The sequence below is a fragment of the Laccaria bicolor genome, genomic scaffold (genome assembly GCF_000143565.1).
Source record: "Laccaria bicolor S238N-H82 LACBIscaffold_49 genomic scaffold, whole genome shotgun sequence".
NCBI classification, from domain to species: Eukaryota; Fungi; Basidiomycota; class Agaricomycetes; order Agaricales; family Hydnangiaceae; genus Laccaria; species Laccaria bicolor.
The window spans coordinates 50-25,080 of record NW_001889920.1 but is presented as its reverse complement, the minus strand read 5'-3'; the positions used below and the strand labels follow the sequence as shown (position 1 = coordinate 25,080).

Here is a 25,031-nt window from a genome sequence, read left to right as displayed (position 1 = left end):
TTCTTCACAACCGGAGTTTTATCGAGGTTGTCATCGGATTCACTAGAACTCGTGTCAGAATCCGAATCTAAGTCTAGGCTCACTGGACCAATTTTCGCGTCCAAGTCCTCTTCGTCAAATTCGGCTCTAAGCCATCCGAGTAATGAAGCGATGGACGGAGGCGATGAGGCCTTCAAGTTGGCCACAGGAATCCGCTTTTTGATTTTCATGCGCAACGTCATTGGAATACCCCTGTAAAAACAAAGAGAAATTTCAGTTTCTAACATACGTGATGGAGCGAGACCTGAAGAAAGCGCTGTAAACTCTCTGTAATACTTGTCCACATCTCTTCGGGAAAGCACTAATCCAGATTCACCATGCTTTAAACTCCACTGACGAAGACGGTTGGGTGAGTTAACGGGAATCGCGTCATTCGAACTATAGAGGTCAGCAAGAAAAGTTCTCGCCCTGACCCAGTCGTCACCAGCCCAGACGGCAGAACCTTCAATGACGATTCGCACTTTCATATGACAATAACGAAGAACATAACCAGGAAGTTGCGAATGTGGAACTCGCGCACTATCGGCATGCTGCTCGAGTGAATCTAAAAAATCTTCTACACGCTTTCCTCTGAAATTAGGAGCGGTAGGAGTGCCCGGCGTGGGCATCGGAATCCCGAGCGTCGTAACTATACTTGATTCTGAAGAAGACGGCGCCAATGGCAATTCGGCCATCAAAGATTCAGGCATGAAAACCAAATAAAAGAAGCAAAAGAAAACGGAAACAACAATAGAAAAAAAAACTCAGCGTCGAAGGTTCCGTTCTTAACTTTTTCTTGAAGAATAGAAGCGATCCGTTTGAAGGGTCGCGAGTGAGATGTATGCGTCTGAAAACCGAGTAATCAGCGCACAAACGAGGAGGTCGACGTACCAAAGTGCGAATCAGGAGATTTATTAACTATATGCGCCTGAAAACGAATAGTCAGCGCAAAAAGTACCGAGAAAAGCCTACCAATCTAGCTCCAGGTACTTTTGAGAAGAGGTAGAGCGGAATACCAATCCCCTGTCTCGGTCACCACTGTGGAAGAACGATAGTTCAACAGAGGGAGACGGAAACTGGTCGTCTACACAAAAAGATGGGAGAAGAAAGGGAAAGACGAGTTGGGACAATAAAGTAAGGGACGAGAGGGACTTAACGCGGATGGCGTGAGAGAACGCGTGGACGAGCGCTCAACGTGCACAGTAGGAAAACTTTAAGTACGCGTATATGCGTCTTTTGAAGTTCTTGCGTGCGTGAAATATTCTTGAGGAGTCCAAACGAAAGCCGAGGTCGACGAGTTCGGAAGGGGGAAGAGCGTTAGACGTAAATCACTTAAAATCTTAAAAGTCTTGGTGTGAACGAAGTCAAAAGAGGGGAAGAATACTCCATTCGCAAGGTGGGAGGTCACCTAAATACAAAAACAGAAATCACAAGGCATTCTACACGTTCTCGCGTGCTGCCTGTCCAATAATTCTAAAAAAAGGTCACGACATTCTATAGAACACCAAAAAAAGAAAATGTCCACGGCGCACCCGTCAGATTCCTCTGTCAAACCTTTAGACTGGGGATGACTCGGGGAACCGTCCGATGCTGGGGAGTCTATTTACGGACGCACTGCCGCCCTCAGCGCGGACTTCCCAGCTATCGTTAGCTCGACCCTACCGTCCAGTCCTCGGGTGTGACTTCGGTCTCTTGAGGATACGCCGTTAATATATATATAAAAACAACAACCGTTAAAAAAGAAACAACAATAATAAAATAAAATAAAAAAAGGGAGGGCGTCATGAAAGGATCATGATGCACTTCCACAACGGATGAAACCATTTCACCCGTATAAAATTCAATTTTAACGATTTTACCGATAAAAGGTCATCTCTAATAAATACACTACATACAATTGCAATGATACAAAGAGTCAATGCGCATACCCGGTGCAGTTGACTAAAAATGCAAATGTGTGGAATCTGAAAATAGGACAAGGCTTTGGAACTGGCAGCAGTACGCGTCGTGACATTATACTTGGATCCTATCTAAGATTCACCTACCATGAAATAGAGCACGAAGAGGTTCTAGAGTAAACACCCAACGCAGGGAGAAGAATTGCATTACTACCAAAGGGTTTAGAAACACATAATGGATTTATTGTGAAAACTCATGCTTATACAAGAAATACAGAAAAGACGACATAGACGCTTAAACGGCATGTCTGAAACATTGAAAGACTAAACTACACCTAGGTAGTAAACGTACGAAGACTTAGCGTGGCTCACAGCCATTCAGAAAGTCATGTACAGCAGTTCCCGCGTACGCATCAAAAGACTGATGCGTCTGAACGTCACAAGTACAAACATGAGAAAAAGACACATTCTATTATATGAAATATAATAAGAACCCCCTGACAATTAAGAAAGACATTTGAAAACACCTTCGGAGTGTCTCCCGACCTCCGTAATGAAAAGACGAGCCAAGACAAGGCATTTTAATTAAAAACTCGGAAGCGACGGAAGGCCGAAGACTATTGGTAAACACGTACACATGCGCATCAACACATCAGGAAACATTAATCATTTTGTGATGTCATCTGTCAAACCGGTAAACCGGGCCATAGAAAGAAACACGCGAGATCATGCCAAGCTAAGAATAGCTACGTCGGCTAACTCCGCGTACGCATCAAACACTGATGCGTTTGAAAATGAAAGACGCGACACTACAAAATCTGTAGTGTTCACAGAGATAGACTACAAAATATACCACACGTTCATTAAATTTCATATTTGTAATTCGGACCGAAGTATCCTGCATTAAAACACATGTAAAACATAGATAGGGGTTCCTGGAGTATATAAGGAGCACGCTGGCAGGTCAAAAGGAGAGCAATCGCCCCCCGTTGACCAGCTAGTTGCACTCCAAGTAGGAACTTAGGAGGTGGACAGTTGTAATCAATTAAAGGAGATTTCTTTGTGGTCAGAAAAGTACAGTGTGAACGAAGCCAGTGTGCTTGGGAGTCAACTTACTTGGAGACTTTTGAATAAGAGGTTTTAAAAACACAGTATCATTTAGACGAGACAGCGTACTCGTACCCTTGGTTTTGGAGTGTAGTGACATAATAAAAACTCACAGGAGTCATAAAAGTCAATTGAAGTCGTGTTTTGTGTTAATAAAAGAAACTGTGATCAAAGAACTTTGCATTTAAGAGACCAAGTTCCCAGAAAGACATACTTTGTTCTATTGAACTATTCTAAACCACACCTTATAATAAAAACCCGTTTTGAGACGAAATCTCTTGAGACTTGAACCTAAGAAGACAAAAGTGGTATTTCTTAATACCAAAGGCCCTCGAACTCGTGCACTGAGATTGTGATAGTGTGTGTGTGTGTGTGTGAGTGAGTGTTTAGGTGTTTAGGGTTTTCCCAACGCGCTTGATCCTTGTTCGCGTGTTTCGCACTTTCACGGTCATCCCCATGCAACGCGTATCAGCATCATTCACCATTCCATTGACCGAACCCTCCAAACACCGATTCTTGACCATTTGTGATCACATGAAATTTGTCTGGACCAATATGACCACCTCTTCACTGAGAGTGGAATGGGTAACGAAGTTTGGATGCTCATTAGCGAACTTGGAAAATGAAGCTAACAAAGCGTCAGTGCCCTGGACATGACCCTTCTTGAGTTTTGAACGCTCTTTGCTGACCTGGTGAGCATTCAAAAACACATCTGAGATATCCGCGACAGATTTGCCAGGCCCATCGAGTCCTGGAACTCCAACGATTAGTTGAAGTGGTCCTGATTTTGGATATGCCTTGACTATTTCTTTGAATTGTCACCATTCATTGGGAAGGAGGTGTAGTATATGAGTCGGTTGATGGTGCGTATGAAAGCCACCATTTTCGTAATGAACGCCATCCGACCATCGCCAGAGGTAAGAAATTATGTTACACCTGCGGTGAGAGAGCTCAGCCCCACATTGACATGGTTCAGTTAACTGCTTGTTAATTCCTTGAGCCACTGTGTGGGGTTGGACAAGTGTTTTGCAAATGGGATTGTCACATTCAATGACCCCCAGGCAGCGTCTTGAGGATTTCTTCCCTCCCTCCCAGTTTTCAGTGTGCTCATTTCCTTTTCGATCACCTCCATTAACTCGAACAGCCCAATGCACACGGAGATTGCCTGTTGCTTCAATCTCCGCAGGTGTAAAGTCGCGCTTGAAGTTTCCATTGGGCCAACCATCCCATTCCCCGGTGTCAATATAGACTGAATCAGAGGGATCACTCTTGTGTAGAGTGGGGAGAGACGAGGATTTTAAAGGTGTGGAAGTGACTGGTACATAATTCCTGTCCGAGGTACGCTTGTAAAAGACATCGTCTATTGATCCAGAATTCCCAGACTGCGAAGCACATTTATTCTGGGAGATAGGAATAGCCTCTAGATGTAATTGAAAATCAGTCCAAATCCATGATTTCAATGAGCGGTGATGCACAGTGCCTTGTTGGGTGATGCGACCTTTTCCTCTCCAATACCTCCTTCAATGTACACTGCCAAATAGTCAACATGTGAGAGAAACGTGAGTGAAAAACCCTGTCCATCATAACTTGGCAGCTGTCGGACATGTTGATGGGACCTTTTCTCAACAGTCATTACTGCCCAACAACAGCGTGTCTCCAGGTTGATGTTGACGCCAGGTGTAGTTCAGATATTGATAACAGCTGCAGGGCCAGGTGGATGTCCGGCAGCAAGTGTGCTTCAGCCCACATATTCCATGGCATTATCAACAGCTTTTAGCTAGACCTGTAGAATTCATCTAGGTACATGTTTTCATTTGGTAGATAGTCAGATTAATTCAAGCTTCATGTAGGCATCTGCAACACCAATCTTTTGCAAGGATCCATGTGCTCATTTATTGAATGGGAAGAGATAACAACCAAAAATTAATTATTGGGGGCAACGACACAGAAATTATACACAAGATAAGGAAGTAAGAAGTGACTATGTAATATAAGAACTCACAGGCCACATCTGTGCCAGGTGTGGATTTGTAGTTAGCACTTCCTGGATGGCCCATTTCACCGTCTTGAGGGCAAGCGGGGGAGGGAAAGGGCCGTTCGTCAATGGAGGGAGGAGACCATCCATCGAGGGAGGGAGGTCATTCGTCGAAGGCAGGGGGAAGACCATTTGTCGAGGAAGCCGTTTGTTGGGAGAGGAGGCCATTCGTCGAGAGAGGAGGCCGTTCGTCAAGGGAGGAAGGAGGCCGTTTGTTGAAGGCAGGAGGAGGCCGTTCGTCAAGGAAGGAGGAGGCCGTTTGTCGGGAGGAGACCATTCATTGGGAGGAGACCATTCATCGTGAGGAGGCCGTTCATTGGGAGGAGACCATTCAAAGACTGTTCATTGAGAAAGGAGGCTGTTCATTGATGTGTTGGGAAGGAAGAACAATGAATTTCCGTGTTGGGAAATTCAAAATTCAACATGACCCCATGATGTCGGAGTTTGAACGGACTTGAACGAATTGCGGCTCACAACTTGATATTGTTCACTTGCCTGTCACTGTTCTTTCTATAACTGAAGTGCACAGACCTCGTTTTGGCAACATGGCTATATTTTTGTGCAACTAATGTACATATATATAAAACTGTCTCTTACAAATTGGCAGTGTAGTCCAAGTGTAGTCAATGTGCCAATTAGTGCTTGGAAGTCCAGTCCAGTCCGGTCTTTTGTCCAAATTTGACAAGACCGGGACTGAGACCGGTCTTCACAGGTTGAAGAGCCACAAAAAACTGGACTGAACCGACATCAACCGGTTCAGTGCGGTTTTCGTCGGTTTTTTACGGTTGAAGGACTGGTCTCAACCAGTCTCAGTCTCAACTGGTTGAGGACCAGTTGAGAACCGGTCTCGTAGCTACTGACATGGGGAAAATATGTATGTAATTTACTAAATAAACTAGTACTACACAAGGGTGAACGAGGGGGAAGGGGGGGGGGGACCACTCGTGCATCCTTGTTGTTGTCCGTCATCGCCTGTCTCATACTCTTCGCATGGTCCTCAGTCATCCATCGTCATTGTGGTTGTCTGTGGTTGTTGTCGTCATCTGTCGTCAGTGCCACGTCGTGTCGTTGCTGGTCGTCGCATGTTGTTGTCAACGCCAAAGGAGGCAGAGGGGAAAGGGGTGATGTGGCAGTGGTTGATGTCAATGTGTGAGGCAGCCGTCGATGTTGTTTAGCCCACGTCGCTGCCACGTCGCATCATCGTTGTCCGCCTGTCTCCATCGTCATTGCATGGCTGTTGTCGTGTGTTGTCGTCAATGCCAAAGGAGGCAGAGGGCGAGGGGGTAATGTGGAAGTGGTTGGCAGTGGTCGATGTTGTTGCATGAGGCAACGGTCGATGTCGTTTAGCCCATGGTGGGCACTCACAATGTGAGGTGGTGGTCACGAAGGGTGGTGATGGGAAGAGAGTGTGTTTGTATTTGGATGATTTCTGTTTGGTTACAAGTTTTGTTTGTTTACGAGTTCTGGTAAAACCGGTTAAGACTGGTTAGACCGGTCTTTTGTCGGTCTTCAATTTTCCGAAATCATGAGAGACCGAAAACCGGACTGCGGTTGCAGTCTTTGATGGTCCTGGGAATTTCCGGTCTTGGGCAGTCTTGGTCCAGTCCAGTCTCAGTCTTTTTTCAGTCTTGAGACTGGACTTCCAAGCACTAGTGCCAATGATATGGTGAGGACAGCTAGTAATGGATGTTGTAGGTACATGGTGAGGAATGTTCAGGTTGCCTGTACTGCAGGTCGGCGGCAGGTTTTTTGAATAGCTGCTGACAGACTAAGCTGTCGAGTAGGTGTCAAGCAACAGCCATCAAGGGCCTTGTGCATGACATCAACACAGGCCAAATTTAGCAAGATGTGAGTCATGTTGGTGTCACCTGCAATCTATATTGAGCGTCAGGGTGACATCCATCATTCCGAGTGATCTTACAGTCACATTTTTGACAGTTGGCGGTGTACCTCAATAGACGGCCTAACACAGTCCGACTAATTAGAAAATATTTAATATTGCATGACTCCAATGTACCATCCATGCTACATACAGGTATTAGGTCCTGAAATTTTTTCACAGTCGAAACAGCCCTTTTAGATTGTGCTTCATCTGGTTCTGGCAGTCTGAAGTACCGAAAAACATGTCTGAGAAAGTCCTACATGAAATATTTAGAATCTGAATCTGGTTTAATGTCAGGGGACTCACCATCGTCTGAGAATTTTGCCTTTAGATGAAGGAGAAAGCAAGGAAGAATCAGGATGATATTTGTTGACCTGCTGAGCATCGATCACTTTCCATTGAATGGAACCTAACTCTAAATTGTGGCTTGATGCATCGTCCAAAGACCCAGTATTTATTAATATAAATGGGTAGCGTGCATGGGTGTTCACAAGTGCGTGTTAGCGTGATAGTAGTACAGTCGTGGACAAGCAAAGCCCACTAAAAAAATGGCTGACATAGCACTTCCTTTTTGAGTATCTGAAATGATGCATATTAGTTAGCTGAAGTTCCCAGTCAAATTTCAAAGAGATTTATCGAGCAGTTCTTGAGAAAATGTCTATTTAAGGAAATGGTCCCTGAAATTTTGGCAAAAACCCTTAAAAGGAAATGGAAAAATCCGAAAAAATGCGCAATTGCTTCCTTTCAATAGACGGAGCGTGTCCACCGCGTTTCAAAGGGTTTCATCGAGTGGTTGGCCCACAATAAAATCTTGAATTTGACTAATGCTGCCTAAGAAGAAAGTCAATGCCACCTCAGAAGCACTAAATGCTTGTCCTGCTGAGGTGATCTGGCTGTTTATCAACTGATCATGGCAGTGGATGTCGGCTTATCACATCAGATTGACTGGGGAGGCTGCCCAGTGGGCTGTGCAAAAGCAAAAAGGGCACTGAAGTGTTTCGAGGACCGCAATGATGCATTTAGATACAGCTCTCAACTGAATTTTGTACATTACATTTGCGATTCTTGACCCTAAAAATTTGGCAATTACTAATTACTCGTGGGAAAAACTTCGGAGGGGGTGTTTTCGACGTCTTTTGAAAAACTGAGCAAGATTCTGAAAGAATCTCGCAATTTCATCGAGTTTTCGGTGAGAAAAGTGATTGGTGGGCTTTGCTTGTCCACGACTGTATGCTAGTGCATGCAGACACGTGGATGAGCGTGAGCTTCAGGGGTCAGTAAGTTAACGTGCAGATGCGTGCTGACACGTGCTGATGCGTGAGCACATGCACGCATCTGCATGGTGATGCGTGTCAAGGTCCTGATCATGCGTGACTGCTCCGTGCATCACTGATTCGGTACAGAAAGTTGCTACTTATTACGATGTTTAAACTTAATTGATTGACACCATATGGGAATGACAAAGTAATTCAGAAGGATTGAATTCAATGACGTCAAGATGGTTTTTCTCTGCCAGAAAAAGTGTGAATTTTTTACATGATTGCATCATTATGTCTCATATTTTTCTATGACATATTATAAAAAGCCGTTCAACGCCGGGCTACTAAAATAATGTGTATACGAAGGAAAATAAAGCTATGAAGCTGGCTGACCCGAAAGCTAATCTTGTCTTCCAGCTAACGAGGTATCGATAGACCAGATTCCAAAACGCTCCACTTAGTGATTTTATTTACTTTTGGAGCTGTCCAAACAACTACGGCCAGGCATTTGGCGGGCATTGCTTCCCACCCCTTCTCGCTTGCTGCGTACATAGTCATAGATTCCCAGTAAGGTTGTTTGCACATACCCTGAGGCTCCACAAGTAAACAGAATCATTAAGTGGAGCATTTCAAAATTTGGTCTATCGATACCTCGTTAGCTGTCACATCGTTGTTTTGTCAGACTTATTAGAGGATGTTCCTGTCATTATTTCTCAAAAAAATTGGGATGGGTAAGAAGCCTTTCTTTAGTTCTACACATTTAAATTGTTTTCAGAGAAAGGGGCTATTAGTGTGGAGGTCATTTGTATGAATATAGAGCCGTCAAATCTTAATGATGTAATGTTCCCCGAAGGTGGGAAACATTACATCATTACTTTGCCCGCTTTAATTAAATAACAAAAACCATTATATTCCATCGTTATTCTATGTACGCCAGATTTACTCATTGTGCAGTGTGCTTTCAGGCGTCGCGCTCACTTTCAGCAGAGTTTAATCGCCCTTGAGTGGCGTGGGAAACAGATGAATTTAGACCTCCGTTGGAAAGTTATCTTCTGACTATCCTTATTGTAGTATAGTGATATAGTAGGTGCTTTAACCTACACACAACGTAAACACAACAGTCTATTTTCCGTTACATTGGCACAGAATATTGCCAGGATGGTACACGCGTACACCATCATCTGCGTGATACCTGCGTGGCAAGCGTGCAAGTTGCGTGACATGCGTGAAAATTAGCACGCAAGTGGCACGCACGCCACGCTGGTGCCACGCAGATTTCTAGTTGCCCAGAGTAATCTTGACTAGCCACTGGAAATAATTTCACATATCAGTGAAATTGACCATTTACAATGAGGCGGATGATTGCAGGCCTTACAGGTCAATTTTCCAGAAGCCCTCTCTCTGCCAAATAGGAGTTCCATTCTGTACAAAATAGATGGTGTCAACTAACGACCAAAAAAAATTGAAGGATAGGATACCTGAGAATGTGTAGCGTCCACCATCAATATCAGTCCGGGATTAAAGGGCGTACTGTGAGGAGGATATGTGGGTGTTCCACCCCCAGCTGAGCGCAGACGACGCTGTAAGAGAAAAACTGAAGTTCAGTACATGTTGCGGGACGGTAGGGAAACCATACGAGACATAAGGCGGGGGGTTGCGAATGAAATTGAGGTGGATGAGGGCAACGGGGATGGCTGGTGAAATCTCTACACTAAACAAGGGGTAAGGCAAGAGGAAAATGACGCAGGAGATAACATGAGCGTGTTACGGATGGAAAAGCAGGGTGAAGAGAAGACACGTGGCGGAGCAACAGACAAGAGTTTCCGAACTAATGGCAGGGAAGCATAACCCGCATGAGAGTACGCAAATGTGGTTATAAAGGGAGGGCGGGGAGAGCAAAAGAACAAAAGCCGAATATATAGAACGAAAAAAGTGGACACTGGCCTCGCAACAAAACGCAAGAGAAAAGAACACCCACCGATTCCTCAATCCATCCAAAAGTTGCCTGACCGCAGCAGTCTGATGCATGCCCAACAGCTCAAATCGACCCAAGTGTGCTCTTCAAGCCTATCCGAACCACTCAATCAATGAATAATCACACCGCATATACCGCCAACAGAAAGGACGGACCATGATATCCTTCAAGGTCTCGGGAAACTTCTGGCTAAACAATAGCTGGAAATACTAAATTGGACTCGAGTGATACGGTAACTGACCCGCTGAATGTTGCGAGTTCGAAGGCTGCTTGACTACAGATGGTCCCTCGCGTGGTTGGAGGACATCTGTGATGACGTGGATTTGCCGGTTCCGTTGGCGCCGAGAATAAACATGCATGAAGTCCATGCTATGGGAAACGAGGTAGGGCTAGTGCTGCCAGAGCACGGAGAAGAAGTGGGGCAATGATGGAGGAGTCAAGTAAGGAAGGGTATGCGTGGAGGACAGTAGGGAGGAAACGACGTTCCTATAGGGAGAGATGGACAAGGTACTCAAGGAGGATGGGGGTGACAAAGATAATGGAGATCACGGTAGGAATGAGTTGGGAGGAGTTGTACGAGAATTGGGGAGGGTGCAGCCGTGGGCGGATCAATGTGTTTGTTTGTTTGTTTCCATTATTTTTTGGAGTTTGTGGATGACAATATCGCGCCGTCAAAAAATTCTTACCCTATCAACCGCCCAACCAAAACTTGTCAATGTGGCTCTGGTCTGTCGGAAAAGTGGATTTTGGGTGAGTCAGTCTGGGAGCTCATATTGTTATAAGGCCACATACAACTAATGAGAAACCCAATCTATAGGCTTGCTCACGGTCTAAGATTTTTGTCAAGAGAGGTAGCATTTGGGAAGTGCCACGATTCGTTCCGTCGGCGATGAGCGACGACAACTCTTGATGGTGTGTCGTTCTCCGCCTCAGACTCTATATTACTAAAACTTGACGATCATACAGAAACTATAACAGCACTCGACGTTTCCGAAACTCTCTCGCCACTTCGTAAAATACGCCTTTGAAAGTGTCCTTCCCGATGTCGCGTGCAACTGGTCAGGACAAAACGATGTCAACGCGGATGCGCACGATGAACATGATGGAGGGGGGAGCTGTGTGTATACAACGATGAGTGGGGAAGGGATTCGCGGAACGGTTGGTGCTTTGACCTTGTTTCCTTCCGATATTGCTCAGTTTTCTGTCCCCCAGTTCCCTGGCCCCATCCAATGAGTATTGATTGATGATGGACAAGCAATTCATTATGTACAGCCTAATCCCTTGTTCGCTACATGGCGGGGACGATAACATCGTTGTACGTTAATGCTACCACCAATGCCTCCGTGTCTCATCCCCTAGCTAGATTCTCACCAACGCCAAAAACGAACACTGCGTTGTAGCTATCATGCCTGTGGTGGCGACGAAGATGGGATCAGCAGCAGCACTATTCTTTCCTCCATTTCATCTCCTTGGCACGAGAGACTTAGAAGTCACAAGTCTAGTGGAAGATAGGACGATCTCTATTTGCAGACAGACCAGGTACGAGTTTCACGTGCACTTCATTGACACTTCTCAACCTAAGCAAAAGTAACGTGAACGGCGTTGCGGAGGCGATTCTGAATCTACGAAACGGAGTCCGTTTATTTGTTGGAAAAGTCGTGACGGGGTCTAGGTCTGTACCCTCTCCTCAACTCTCACGAACGTTGGCTCATTTGTTGGTTTAGGAAGTAAGGGTGGGCTTTACCTGAAGACAAGTTAGAAATGCCCGCTGGCTCCTCGGCAACGTGTACGTGGCAAATACATACCTTCTGAGTCGAACTTAGTCTTACTAAATTATTTGAATTTCAGGTAGCGGCTGATAACCATTTTGGATTCACAAAGTGGATCCCATGTGCCATGTCGAATGATTCTTGCAGCAATCGCTCTCGCCGCTTTGGTCCCTCTGCGTTTGGGTAAGTAATCAACGTACTACTATCACATGGCTTTTCATAATCTTATCTTGCAGCCTCGATCACGAGTTATGCAAATACGTTATACTACTAAGTAGTATAAGTTATAGCCCTGCAAACGTTCTTCACGTGGGCCAGCGCTTCGGCGATGATGCGTCGATTAAGAGATCTTGATAACTTGTCGATAACCAACTCTACAACCGCCATGTCCTCCCTTCGAAATGGAACTGTCGTTGCGGAGCCGTCGAATGCAGAGCAGCGGACTTCAAAACACTGTGCGTTATGATCGATAGAACTAAAGCCATCGAATACCCGTGAAAGCTCACAACTTTTTACTTTCAGTTTGCGATGCGGCTGCCGATGTTGTTTTCCAATCATCAGATGGTGTCTTGTTCCGCGTCTACCGATCCCGCCTTGAGGCAAACACAGGAGGATTTGCTCCTGCCAAAATTCCTACCCTTGATGAGGTCGTTGTACTCTCTGAGCCAGCGGAGGTTCTGGAACTCCTCTTTCAATTCACCCATCCATCACGCCAACCATCCGTTCTGAATCTTGAATTCGATCTGCTCTTTGCTTTGGCGGAGGCGGCGGAGAAATACGAGGTATACGGCGCGATGAATACATGCAATATCCGAATGCAGTGAGTGTGTACAGGTGTGGACGAGACGATGCAACGCTGATGCTTAATAGTTACGTAGTCGAACAGAAACCTATGGAGATCTTGAACTATGCCTTGAAACATGGCTATACAGATCTCGCCGATAAAGCAGCTCCCGTCACAGTTTCCGCCCCTTCAGCGTTGACGCTAGCAGCTCAAATTCTCACAGTCCCCGGAGCTTTGGTGGCCTGGGTCTGTGCATTCAAAATATGGTTTATAGATTATAACGCTGACGATGTCGCAACAGGTCAATTACTATGCACAATGGGATCGATTAGCGAGGGATTCTTTGGATTTAATTCCGAAGAGCTCCAAGCATGGAAGTCACCCCAACGCTTGGGCTTCGATCACAGACCAACACATCCGTAAAGTTGTCCTCGACCCCAGACGCTTCGAGATCGATTCAGTTAGTGAAGCTCGCGGATGCTCTTCCTGCGCATCGTATCTGAGAGACATAAACCAAATATTGACTAAACGTCATCAAAAAATTCCTAAATTCACAGATCTCTTGTAACCAATCTATCTTCATGTTAGTTATCCTAATTACGGCTTCCGACGATTTTGCCGTCCTGTAAGAGAAGGGTTAATATTATTATTAGTCGGTGTTTGTTTCCGTTATTTTTGGGGGATGATGTCACTGTGCTGGCAAAGTTTGGTTTGTCTGTCGGAAAAGTGGATTTTAGGTCAGTCAAGCTGGGAGCTCCTACCATCATAAGGCTACATGCAACTAACGAGAAACTCGATCGATAGGCTTGCCTTGAGATTTTTGTAAATGGGCCAACGAGGAACAGCGGTTCCGGAACTACCACAAGAAGTTAGGAGATAGCAGGGATTTGTCCCGTCGGTGATGAGAGGCGCCAATGGCTCTTAGATGGTATGTCGTTCTCCGCCTCAGACTCTATACCACCAAAACTTGACGATCATACAGAAACTATCACAGCACTCAACGTTTCCGATGCGCTCTCGCCACTCCGTGAAATGCGTCTTTGAATGTGACCTTCCCGATGGCGCGTGCAACTGGTCAGGACAAAACGATGTGAAAGCGGATGCGTATGTTGAACGTGATGGACAGGGAAGCTGTGCGTATACAACGATGAGTGGGGAAGGGATTCGCGGAACGGTTGGTGCTTTGACCTTGTTTCCTTCCGATATTGCTCACTTTTCTGTCCCCCAGTTCCCTGAGCCCATGACCAATGAGTAGTCATCGATGCCTCGATGAACATTGACTATTACGACACTCCTCACCTCGCAACAACCGAAACGACATCGACGATGACGAGTTCAACGTGTATCAGGTTGGAAGATAGCAAGGTCCGAACCATATGCTATCTGCAACAATCTCCTCTAACCGCCTGATCAGCTCCTTTCTCCGCAGGACAATGACGTACACAGGGCCTTCGTTACCAAAATGAAGATGTACTCGCGTAGTACGGAGGTATTGTGGAGTAACGATTCCCTTCAAGGTCGAGACCGCCGCCTTCTTCTGGCACGCCACGATTGATCCCGGTCCCCATCCTTTCAAAAATCCGAACACCGGAGTTTTTTCCTCTTCGTCCGGACCATGTTCTCACTGTAAACGATGATGGCCAGATCTGTGGCATATGCAAATGCGGCGCGACGACAACGGAGACGACTCGTACGGGCAGTGATGACGTGTCCAGGTCGGTTTAAAGAGCGCTTCGTCATTCTGATGGAAACAAAGACTATGACGTGGAGGAGATTGGTGAAGGGGGTCGGGGTGGGCATTCAGAATGGTCAGTAGTCTGCCAACCACACTTTACAAACTGGCTTTCTTACCTTTCTGCTTTACGCGGTCAGTTTCCCTCCTCTTCCACTACGCGATCGCATCGGTGATGTACGTCATGCCGCACCCAAATCCAATAAATCCAACCCACGACCACCTCAATGACGGTATATGCGTTTATCAGGAGGCGGTGCGGATGGATGAAGGGGGACTTTTTGTGAAGTTCTGTGGTTGACCTTCCAGGTACTAGAATCTCCCAGCCCAAGTCATGAACCCCCGCACGCTAACACCTGAAAAAGAGGTCAATGACGACGACGATTGTGGTTATAAACGGTCATCGGAGCAAATCAAGACGACAAGGGAGATGACGCCATGACTGCATGAGCGACTGGGAGGGGTGGGACAATTAGGAGGTGTGTGGAACAGATTGTAAGTGGATTTATGCTCTGAATGTGCGTATGACTTACCTTGGTGTTCGCTCATGGCCTCTAGATCTTCTACTATCTCCCAATGTCCCACAACGAACGAGAACCATTCCAATATTTGGGCTGAAGTTTGCCTCGTCGACTAGCTCCTTCATCCTACGGATCCTCAACCACATCAGAAATTGAACTCCCTTCACGGCCACCAATCTAATATCCTTGGGTGATGAGGAACTATGCTGAGTCGAGATACTTGCAATGAGGACATGATTCCACTTTGTATCAGACACTTACGACGAAAGCTGAAATGGTTGGGATGAATGATCTTGGAATGATCGTGGTGCGAATAATAATATTGATAAACAACCAGGTCACGCGCACGACTCGAGCACACATTCACCAAAACTACCATCTCCCTATTCCTTAACGCCATCGCCTGGCAATCACTCAATCTTGCACCTATCAAAACCCATTTCCATTTGTTTTAGCTTTGAAACGTTACATATCGCTTGCAATTTCGCAGTGACCTTGCAGTGACCGCCTTGTGACCGCCCTGTATTCTTGCGGTTTGAATCGTCGGTGATATCACAAGGCCATCATGGACAAGGTAGGATAAGTCATTCAAACAAAAGGTGCAGGCTAAATTATTATTTACTTTAAGCTCAGGTCAAGATTCCTAGCTTCGGTTCAGGGAGAGGGTGTGGCTTCAATCGGTTTGGTTGAAGTTCGAGTCGCTCAGCGTCATACCTCCGATTGAACGACTCCCGGTTGAACTTCTCGCGGAGATATTCATGCTTTGTCTTTCCCACAATGACTACCCGCCACAAATCAACAAATCAGCGGGACCCCCGATATCTTTATGCTGTGTCTGCAAAAGGTGGCAAGCGATTGCTAGCGGCTGACCCATGCTGTGGACTGCAGCTGCCGTCTCCACAAACACTATCAATCGAAAACGGCGGAGAAAGTTGCCCCAGTTGCTGGACAGGTGGTTCTCCCGGTCAAACTTCCCGCTTCCGTTATCTTTCAAATTTACCTCTGGGAATGAGCGTCATGAGAAGGCGATGAAAACGTTCACCGCCTGCATCACTCCATTTGCCCATCGATTTCGCCACCTTGACCTTGATTTACTCGGTTTTGTCTGTCCGATCCCCACGGAACTTCAATTATCCACTGCATCACAGCCAACACAGACGCAGCTTAATCGTCCTGGCATATTGTGGTCTACCCTTCAATTTCTTCAATTAGAATCTGCCATTATACGGGAAAATGTCAACATCAAAAGTGACTCGAAAACCCCTGTCTTCCCCTTTGCACCCCGCCTTCAGCGGCTCCGCATGGACAGCCTTTCATTCGAGGGAGGCACCCCCCTTCAGCTCATTCTTCCGTGGAGTCAGTTGACCCACCTCATCCTCGTCGGTCTCCTTAAATCCCATTTGTGGCTGCAGCTATTTCCAATGTGCCCAAACCTCCAGCATGGTTTATTTGACCTCTACGAGGAATTCACCCTGGCTCCATCAACCGCTAAACATGTAATATTCCATCATCTCGTCGATCTCACATTCGGATTCAGCGACCCAATAAATCCCAGCATCCTCGGTCATTTTGACTTCCCAGCGCTCAAGACTCTGAGGCTTCAAAATGACAGCGACATCACCAGTTCCGATGGAGCTGACGATGTATTCTGGACAGCGACCACCCGCCGTCGGCTCTATCAACAAGTTGCTCCGCTTGAGAGGCTTTCTCTTGGCGGAGGTTGGCCTTTTGTTTGTATTTTTAAAGCTGCTGCGCACATCGTCGAGCTGGATCTTGATGATATCTTGAACTTTCAGCCGTATCTCCCATCGCTGCAGCACCTTCCAGATGGAGATTCACTTCTAACAAATCTGAGAGCTCTCTCTGTCAATATTGGTGGTCATTCGGAGTTACAGACAGATGTGCTCGCCAACATCGTCACATCAAGAAGATGCGCTCATCTTGGAATCGAGAAGCTCACATTATATCCATGTCGCGATTTTGAAAGTCAAAAATATGTGAAAAAGTTAACCGGGCAGCTTCAGCCTCTCATTGACGACGGATTTATTCTGGAGCTTCGCGATGCGGCAATGTTTACTCACTGGTACAAACGGCTCGATCCGACGGCGACCGCATGGCGTGAAGGGATTTTTGATATTGAAGACTGAAAGCGAGGTAAGAAGAACCTTACATTGTGGTACGTTGAGTCTGACCGTAATGCCTGCTGGGTAGGGCTGCTCACCGTGTCCGTCTTAGACGGATAGACGGGTCCGTCAGACGGGCACCGTCACCGTACCGTCTGGGCCTGTCGCAAGTCTCCTGACGTACGGTAGACGTACGGGGAAAGGCCGTCTGTTTCCGTTGAGTGACGGGCGTTAACGGCGTTGACGGGCGTCACTGCATATGCGGAGTTTGAAATGAGAATTGCACCAAGGCCGCTATCGCCTTCCAACCCCCACGTACCCCGTGAACTTCTTGGGTAGTAGGGCCCTAGCGCTTGACGCTGGTGTGACTTACTTTCCCAGTCCCGGCGAGAATCCAACCTAACGACCATCATCAAAAAGAAACCTGATAAATCTAGGTTTGAACTGGGGTCGCATGAATGTTCGATAAGCCGATAACTAGAATGGATTTCTCATCCAAAAAGTAAATTATCGAAGCAGAACGCGATAACGGAGATGGTCTTACAGAAAAAACTACAGTGAATAGAAAAGATCGGCACGTTCCAGGCATTAAGAGAACGCACTGCCTATCTGTTGTAGATGAAGGTCCGAGATGTCGACCGGGAATAAACTTGGTTTGGGAGACCCGCGTGGGGTCGTTTTCGCTGGAAAGATCGCCATAGGGCTCCTTATGGGCGGGCGTTCATTTCAGGTGCGATAACTTCTGGAGCAAGAATAATGAAATGAGGGTATTGCAACTGACTGCCTGCCCTGCGGGCGTCACGAGCCACTTGCCGTGTGCACTATGGCAACCGTTAGCGAACCCACGTCTGTCGACGCTGTTTCCGACCCGAAATACACAAAGCTTCTGCACGGCACGCCGTGCAGGTGACTTCAATACAGCGAGGTCGCATGATGAGGAGGTTGAGTCACACCGGCTTCCTGAATAGGCGATTGATTATGCACGTTAACAATGCCAAACAACAATGACCTGGTCCTTCCTCTTGACCACTTCGTTCTTCGGAGACAATTCTCAAATGAAGAAGTACTGATTCAAGGGGGTCTTAGGATTCCAAAGTCCGACCGGGGGTTGGGTAGGTAGGTCAGCCACAGGCTGAGAAAAAAAAATATGGAACCCTCTACAAAATGATCTAAAAACAGTCCTGGAAGGCCATCCCCTGCGAATTAGTAGTGCTAGTGCACTCCAAAGCATGTAGATCAGTCTGAATTCAATGATATTGAAGCATTATATAATACTGTACTAATACGACCATCTCTTCTGGCCCTTTTGGGCGTGACACGTTTTGACCATCTCTTCATGACTTCAATATCCGATGTGATGTGTGACGAAGAGTATGAGCTCTTCGTCCGAACAGGGGCCATCGTCAATTTGAAATTTAAAACAATGTTGTACATGCAGAAAAATCTTAGATGGTGGGACAATTCTTGTTAGAAGTAGATGAAATATGCCGAGTGCTGTTTACATGGCTAGGGCGCCGCAGGCACCAGAAAAATTAGAAAAAATGGATATTTTAAAATGCCAGGAATGGCTTCAAAAGCCAGTGTGATGTGTGACATCACACTCACTTCACTTCCTTCAGAGACCTCTGTGATGTGTGATGCGAAGGCATGGTCGTATTAGTACAGTATTTCTTCAAGCTTATCTAATCTCCACCAAGTGTCAATGTCACAAAGCTCATCTTGAAGGTGGAAGCTGGCACAACCAAAGAAATACAGTCACTAAACATCACTTACAAGTTACTGGCAAGTTGTTTAGAAACTTGTTCTTGATACCAATTATGTAAAACACCACATGCCCAATTGCAAAACTCGGATAAGCCAGACTTGCCAACAGACTTAGATCTGCCAACATTAAAATATGTTCTATACAATAAAAATTACAAGTCACTCACCTATATTCCAGTATCATCTACATTGCATTTGGTAGGAAATAGATTCACAAAACTGGGTTTGCGAGGCATCTTGGACAAAGCGATGAAAATGATGATGTCATCTTACCATATATGGACACGTGCCTGATTACGTAGGTAGGTAGGTCAAGCCAGTAAGGGCTTAAAAAAAAAATCGACCCCAGGTCTATTTTTTTAATCCTAGGACCCCCTTGTACTGATTCAAAGACCTTATCTAGGCATAAACAACCATGAAAAGTCACAGTCGGGGGATTGTCGGTTTTCGGACCATCGCATCACGATCTTATGTATGTCATAAAGGGAAACAAACCTTGCAGACACACGCCGTCAACGGTATATGACCAAGCGCGCAAACATCCTGAGGAAGCTTTGCGACCTAGGAAGGACCTCTGCGCCTTTATACCACCCAAACATCAGCCAAGACATCCCCGGGGTATGACAAGATCCCTTAAATCACCGCACTGTCTATCTGCCCCTCGTGCACACAAGCTAAAAATAACTTCAGAATAACCCCTTCGAATCACAACTCTACAGGATCGGGATGGAGCAACTCTTAAAACTGCTCTTCCTCGGCCATCAAATTTTAGGTTCCTCACTTCTGTCATTCCATCATCGGCGTAACTGATGGTCCCCTACTTCTTGCAAAACCTCGTCCCCCGCAGAGAAGAGCGGCAGCATTCCAGCTAACTGCATAATCGTAGACCACATCTGAAATTTCACTTTGCGCCTTTGGTTGTGCATAAACATCCGTTTTAGGCTGTGGCTATGTAAACCATGATGCCCATATGCGCGCGGGCTGCCCCATTCTAGCACCGTTTCGGTAGTTGCTCCAAACGCTCCAATCCCGCCCCGCACGTCATAAGGGTGGAGCGGTTGGAACTTGCCAACTTGGAAGGGCGTTCTACCTAATATGGTTGTTTGTACAAATAAAAGCGCACAAAGTAAATTTTAGATATGGTCTACGATTATGCAGTTAGCTGTCAAGGTCTCTGCTCACTGTCATCGCCATGACTTGGCTCCAATGGGCTCAGTTCTTCTGCGGGTACGTCACACCTAACCTCGACTAGCGCTTGAAGTTGCATGTCCATTGATCTGTCCTTTCTTTAGATGGCTGGCTTGGACGTGCGACGCTATCGACTTTTTCTCTGTATCCCTCAGCGTTACGCACCTTCAAAATCAATTCAATAAGTCTACTCATGACATCGTGCGTTGTCTATCATCAATGGTCCAAAACAGCTGACAATCATTGATAGACGACCGCAATTACCCTCACATTGTTGTTCCGACCGCTGGGAGCGGTGCGTCTATCTCGCTTCCCTTGCTCGCTCCGGCTCTCATCTCTTTTTGTCATCAGGTGTTATTCGGCATTGTCTCGGATCGCTATGGCAGGAAGTGGCCCCTCGTTTGTAACCTTGTCCTTGTCGCCGTCCTCGAGCTCGGCGCTGGATTCGTGCAAAACTTCAAGCAGTTCCTTGCGCTCCGATCCCTCTTCGGTATTGGCATGGGTGGGATCTGGGGTCTAGCAGCTTCCACAGCTCTAGAAAACTTGCCCGTCGAACTTCGCAGTGTCGGTAGTGGTTTCCTACAGGAGGGTTACGCGGTTGGATACCTCATCGCTGCTGTGATCAATCTATACCTCGTTCCAGAGGTGAATTCGGGCTGGAGAGCTCTCTTCTGCTGCGTCTTTCACCATTCATTCTTCCCAGTCGAATTATGTTGACATCCTTAGTTGGGGGCCAAAACCTTAAAACGACGATCATAAAGGACGGTATGCTGACTCCCGTGCCCGATTACGCCAAAGTACCTAGTGGGATTCAAATGCCTCCCAGTCCTATTGACATACCCGTTCTAGGTGCAAGGTATCTTCATTGGTGTCGTCGCCGCATTCGTCGTCTTCATCACCATCGTCGGACCTGAGTATGCTGTTCCCTCCTCCTTTTCCTTTCCTCTCACTTATTAACGACAACAGAAAACACGGTTCGCACTTTGAGCAACACAAAGCTGCCTTCGAGCAAGGCGCCGCGGAAGACGATATCCCGGAAAATGATTTTGTATCCAGAGGCCCTGACGAGAAGGAGAGCAGCATTCACCAAACTGAGTGATTCAACATCCCCACTTCCATCCCATTCTCATCATTCCTACATTGTTCATGTAACTCACTCAAACTAATCACGACTTGTATACACGAAATTGAACGAGTTTTTTCTATGCCTATTTTTTGTAAACTGGGAATTATGATCTGATTTGTGGGTCTGAACGTTAGTCACTATGATACACATATGAGATCGCACTGAGTTGTTGAAGTGGCAAGCATTCCATCTTCCTAGCTGTCCTGCAAATTGTGAAGTTTTATATATCGTACTTATGTATATAAATACATAATGGAACTATTTCGCCCAACCAGAAGGATGTGGAAATCGGGAAAAAGAGTCAACGATTCTCCCTGAGTACACAAGTTCGCAGCGCCGTTATGCATCAGCAAAAGGCCGTATAAACTAAGAGATATAAATTAGACAAAGACCCAGAAGGTAGGAGACGGAGCATACCTGCAACGGCAACTGGAAAAGACAGAGTAACTTATTTGTGACGACGACGATGAGGGGGCACTTACAAGCTACTCTTCCAGCAGAGTTCGTCGCCAGATAGCAATCAAATTCTTGAATTAAAGGCGATATCAGTGTTCTGGAACTCATATACCAAATCCACGAATACGCCATACTATAGATTTTGCCAGCCCCGTTGTTTCTCCATTCCTCCTTCCTCTCAACACCATTTGTGTGAAAGATATCCCCCAGTTTCATCGAGTGCCACCTTTTATCGCAGTCCCCTAGATCTATATGTCATTCAGAAGTTAGCGACAGCAGGTGCAAAAATTCCATTTAATGAACAATGTTGTCACTTACTCCAATCCTTCTTTGCTCTAAGTTTTCTCATCGTTTGAAGTTTCCCCGTCTGTGACCCCGTTGTCGTTTGAGTCAGGGCAATTTATGTTCTAGTTTACTCACCCCTAGAGGCCGAGGTTGGGGTTGAGATGATGATGATCCTCGCGCTTCATCTAGCTCGCGCATGTGTGTCTGTTTCAGTCTTTCTATTTCCTCTTTGGCTTTTCGTAGCTCTTCTCTTGTTTGATTTAAAACAGACTGGAGTTGCGCCTCTCTGTCGTTCGGGTTCTCATTATTAACTAGAACTCATTAAAAGACTTGAGAACGACGGCACTCTAGCATTTCAGACAATCCTTACTTACCATTGTTTGCAACCCCTGCACCCTGCACTTCGTACGTTACCGCTATCGGCTGATCCTCCGTACACCCCAGAAAAGAATTAGAAACAAGAGCGATGACATCTGTGTCATATAAGGGAGACTCGCTGTCCTCATCCTGGAAGATCTGAACATTGGGGGCCAAGATATTTTCGGATTTGATAAGGTGGTTCTTCAATGAAGCCAGAGTGTGAGGTGGTGGAATAGCGAGAGTGTTGACGCGACCCAAAGAAGGAGTGTTCTGGTCGAAGGATGTTTTTGACACGGTTTCACCCTGCTCGTCGTAAATGTGGTAGTACACTTGCAGCGTGTAAGGTTAGTTTCTCCTAAGTAAGATGTAAAGACTGCACCATACCATATCGTTGCTCGAAATCCTGTTCAAGTAGGTCTTTTGAAGCTGCTGAACTCTCCACCGCCGATTGTCTCTCATTACTGGACGCTAGCGCTATCGGATCATCAACAGATGAACCTGGCCCAGGTGTGCCTCGGAGGGAGAGACGAGTAGAATCCTCCAAAGCTGTGTTTTCCGTGAGTGACTGATACAGAGTACAGTTTTCGGGAGCTAGGTCTTCAATTTTGCATAGATACCTCTTGAATGATGCAACAGTGTGAGGTGGTCTCACTGATGTGGACAAAATGCGGCTGATGAAGCGGTCGTTGGAATAGATGGGGTTGATCGATTCAAGTGGACCGCCTTTGGTGTATAGTCGGTAGTATACTGCACTTGTGGCTTGAGATCAATTATGCGCGTGCGACTGGATAAGAGAAAGTCGCACCAAAACGAACCCCAGCTCTCAGTTGTGGTGTCTATTCAATCATTCAGAAAACGAGATATTGCCCGACGCGGATGGCACTCCAATGGCACTCACTGGCTCAATTCCTCCTCGGCCATCTTCAGAGAAGGCTGACCTAGATGAACTCCCGTCTTTGCTGTATAACGGCCTTTCTTCGTTAGTGTTCATCCTGTGGGCTTGTCAAGGGAAAGATCAATGAAACAGCCATCGTGTTTCTCATGCTGCAAATAATAAGGCACGACCGCACAAGCTCCCGACATTTCGGACATCACCGAAACCCTTTTGAGGCAATTACACACAGCCACACAGTTGGAGCACCACTCCATCCTCTCTCCGCATTCCCTCCTTTTTTATCTAAATCACGTCTTTGATACATGAAGTTGAAGGAGTCCTTTTTTTGTCATGACATTGATAATGTTGACAAATTTTGGACAAATTGCGATGATGTGATATTGAACGCTGAGTTGTTGAAGTGGCAAGCATTCAATTTCGAAGCTGTCGTGCAACTTGCATGGGATCGTAGTTGTGGTGTACACATCGTATGCACTTACTTTCATAAATAGTAATGGAACCGTTTCACCCAACCAGTATTGAAGGGCGTGGAGCTCATGAGTTAGAGTCAATGTTTCTCCATGATTATACAAGTTCGCAGCATCGTTATGCTCAGCAAAAACTCGTATAAACTAAAAGATCTAAATTAGACAAAGATCCAAAAGGTAGGGGACGGAGATTACCTTTAACAGCAACTGGAAAAGACAGAGTTTTTCAGCAACTTATTTGTGACGACGATGATGAGGGGGCACTTACAAGCTACTCTTCCAGCAGAGTTCGTCGCCAGATAGCAATCAAATTCTTGAATTAAAGGTGATATCAGTGTTCTGGAACTCATATACCAAATCCACGAATACGCATGCATACTATAGATTTTGCCAGCCCCGTTGTTTCTCCATTCCTCCTTCCTCTCAACACCATTTGTGTGAAAGATATCCCCCAGTTTCATCGAGTGCCACCTTTTATCGCAGTCCCCTAGATCTATATGTCATTCAGAAGTCAGCGACAGCAGGTGCAAGATTCCATTTAGTGGACAATGTTGGCACTCACTCCAATCCTGCGTTGCTCTAAGTTTTCTCATCGTTTGAAGTTTCCCCATCTGCGACTCCGTTGTCGTTTGAGTCAGGGCAATTTATGTTTTAGTTTACTCACCACCAAAGAATGAGGTTGGGGTTGAGATGATGATCCTCGCGCTTCATCTAGCTCGCGCACGTGTGTCTGTTTCAGTCTTTCTATTTCCTCTTTGGCTTTTCGTAGCTCTTCTCTTGTTTGATTTAAAACAGACTGGAGTTGCGCCTCTCTGTCGTTCGGGTTCTCATTATTAACTAGAACTCATTAAAAGACTTGAGAACGACGGCACTCTAGCATTTCAGACAATCCTTACTTACCATTGTTTGCAACCCCTGCACCCTGCACTTCGTACGTTACCGCTATCGGCTGATCCTCCGTACACCCCAGAAAAGAATTAGAAACAAGAGCGATGACATCTGTGTCATTTAAGGGAGACTTGTGTCCTCATCCTGGAAGATCTGAACATTGGGGGCCAAGATATTTTCGGATTTGATAAGGTGGTTCTTCAATGAAGCCAGAGTGTGAGGTGGTGGAATAGCGAGAGTGTTGACGCGACCCAAAGAAGGAGTGTTCTGGTCGAAGGATGTTTTTGACACGGTTTCACCTTGCTCGTCGTAAATGTGGTAGTACACTTGCAGCGTGTAAGGTTAGTTTCTCCTAAGTAAGATGTAAAGACTGCACCATACCATATCATTGCTCGAAATCCTGTTCAAGTAGGTCTTTTGAAGCTGCTGAACTCTCCACTGCCGATTGTCTCTCATTACTGGACGCTAGCGCTATCGGATCATCAATGGATGAACCTGG

At 46.1% G+C, this 25,031-nt stretch overlaps 7 protein-coding genes across 7 annotated transcripts; 4 read left to right on the top strand and 3 right to left on the bottom strand.

Moving 5' to 3' along the window:
• Positions 1-4,460: 4,460 nt before the first annotated feature.
• LACBIDRAFT_333266 (uncharacterized protein) lies at positions 4,461-5,605 on the bottom strand (the record flags this gene model as incomplete). Its single annotated transcript, XM_001887882.1, has 3 exons — positions 4,461-4,553; positions 5,026-5,396; positions 5,590-5,605. The coding sequence occupies 3 exons, from the start codon at positions 5,603-5,605 to the stop codon at positions 4,461-4,463; spliced, it is 480 nt and encodes a 159-aa protein (XP_001887917.1).
• A 4,101-nt stretch (positions 5,606-9,706) lies between these two features.
• Positions 9,707-10,227, bottom strand: LACBIDRAFT_310950 (uncharacterized protein; the record flags this gene model as incomplete). The annotated part of the gene is made up of 3 exons (XM_001887881.1): positions 9,707-9,779; positions 9,836-9,910; positions 9,968-10,227. 3 exons carry the CDS (start codon positions 10,225-10,227, stop codon positions 9,707-9,709), a joined length of 408 nt encoding a protein of 135 aa, XP_001887916.1.
• A 1,190-nt stretch (positions 10,228-11,417) lies between these two features.
• Positions 11,418-11,905, top strand: LACBIDRAFT_310949 (uncharacterized protein; the record flags this gene model as incomplete). Its single annotated transcript, XM_001887921.1, has 4 exons — positions 11,418-11,489; positions 11,538-11,713; positions 11,763-11,846; positions 11,899-11,905. The coding sequence occupies 4 exons, from the start codon at positions 11,418-11,420 to the stop codon at positions 11,903-11,905; spliced, it is 339 nt and encodes a 112-aa protein (XP_001887956.1).
• Positions 11,906-11,935: 30 nt separating this feature from the next.
• LACBIDRAFT_295590 (uncharacterized protein) lies at positions 11,936-14,820 on the top strand (the record flags this gene model as incomplete). Its single annotated transcript, XM_001887920.1, has 16 exons — positions 11,936-11,960; positions 12,091-12,126; positions 12,234-12,398; positions 12,466-12,763; positions 12,814-12,973; positions 13,029-13,187; positions 13,285-13,310; positions 13,433-13,436; positions 13,710-13,860; positions 13,983-14,092; positions 14,142-14,267; positions 14,321-14,346; positions 14,370-14,465; positions 14,488-14,535; positions 14,600-14,735; positions 14,783-14,820. 13 exons carry the CDS (start codon positions 11,936-11,938, stop codon positions 14,428-14,430), a joined length of 1,347 nt encoding a protein of 448 aa, XP_001887955.1. The 3' UTR covers positions 14,431-14,465; positions 14,488-14,535; positions 14,600-14,735; positions 14,783-14,820.
• A 1,032-nt stretch (positions 14,821-15,852) lies between these two features.
• On the top strand, positions 15,853-17,127 carry LACBIDRAFT_333264 (uncharacterized protein; the record flags this gene model as incomplete). Its single annotated transcript, XM_001887919.1, has 1 exon — positions 15,853-17,127. The coding sequence occupies one exon, from the start codon at positions 15,853-15,855 to the stop codon at positions 17,125-17,127; it is 1,275 nt and encodes a 424-aa protein (XP_001887954.1).
• Positions 17,128-20,059: 2,932 nt separating this feature from the next.
• LACBIDRAFT_333263 (uncharacterized protein) lies at positions 20,060-21,154 on the top strand (the record flags this gene model as incomplete). Its single annotated transcript, XM_001887918.1, has 6 exons — positions 20,060-20,094; positions 20,160-20,256; positions 20,306-20,350; positions 20,407-20,700; positions 20,905-20,969; positions 21,022-21,154. The coding sequence occupies 6 exons, from the start codon at positions 20,060-20,062 to the stop codon at positions 21,152-21,154; spliced, it is 669 nt and encodes a 222-aa protein (XP_001887953.1).
• A 285-nt stretch (positions 21,155-21,439) lies between these two features.
• LACBIDRAFT_333262 (uncharacterized protein) lies at positions 21,440-24,237 on the bottom strand (the record flags this gene model as incomplete). The annotated part of the gene is made up of 15 exons (XM_001887880.1): positions 21,440-21,495; positions 21,599-21,610; positions 21,664-21,885; positions 21,956-22,004; positions 22,058-22,233; positions 22,297-22,611; positions 22,667-23,041; positions 23,088-23,118; positions 23,181-23,274; positions 23,405-23,496; positions 23,657-23,778; positions 23,840-23,851; positions 23,913-23,957; positions 24,024-24,137; positions 24,207-24,237. The coding sequence occupies 15 exons, from the start codon at positions 24,235-24,237 to the stop codon at positions 21,440-21,442; spliced, it is 1,746 nt and encodes a 581-aa protein (XP_001887915.1).
• Positions 24,238-25,031: the final 794 nt, after the last annotated feature.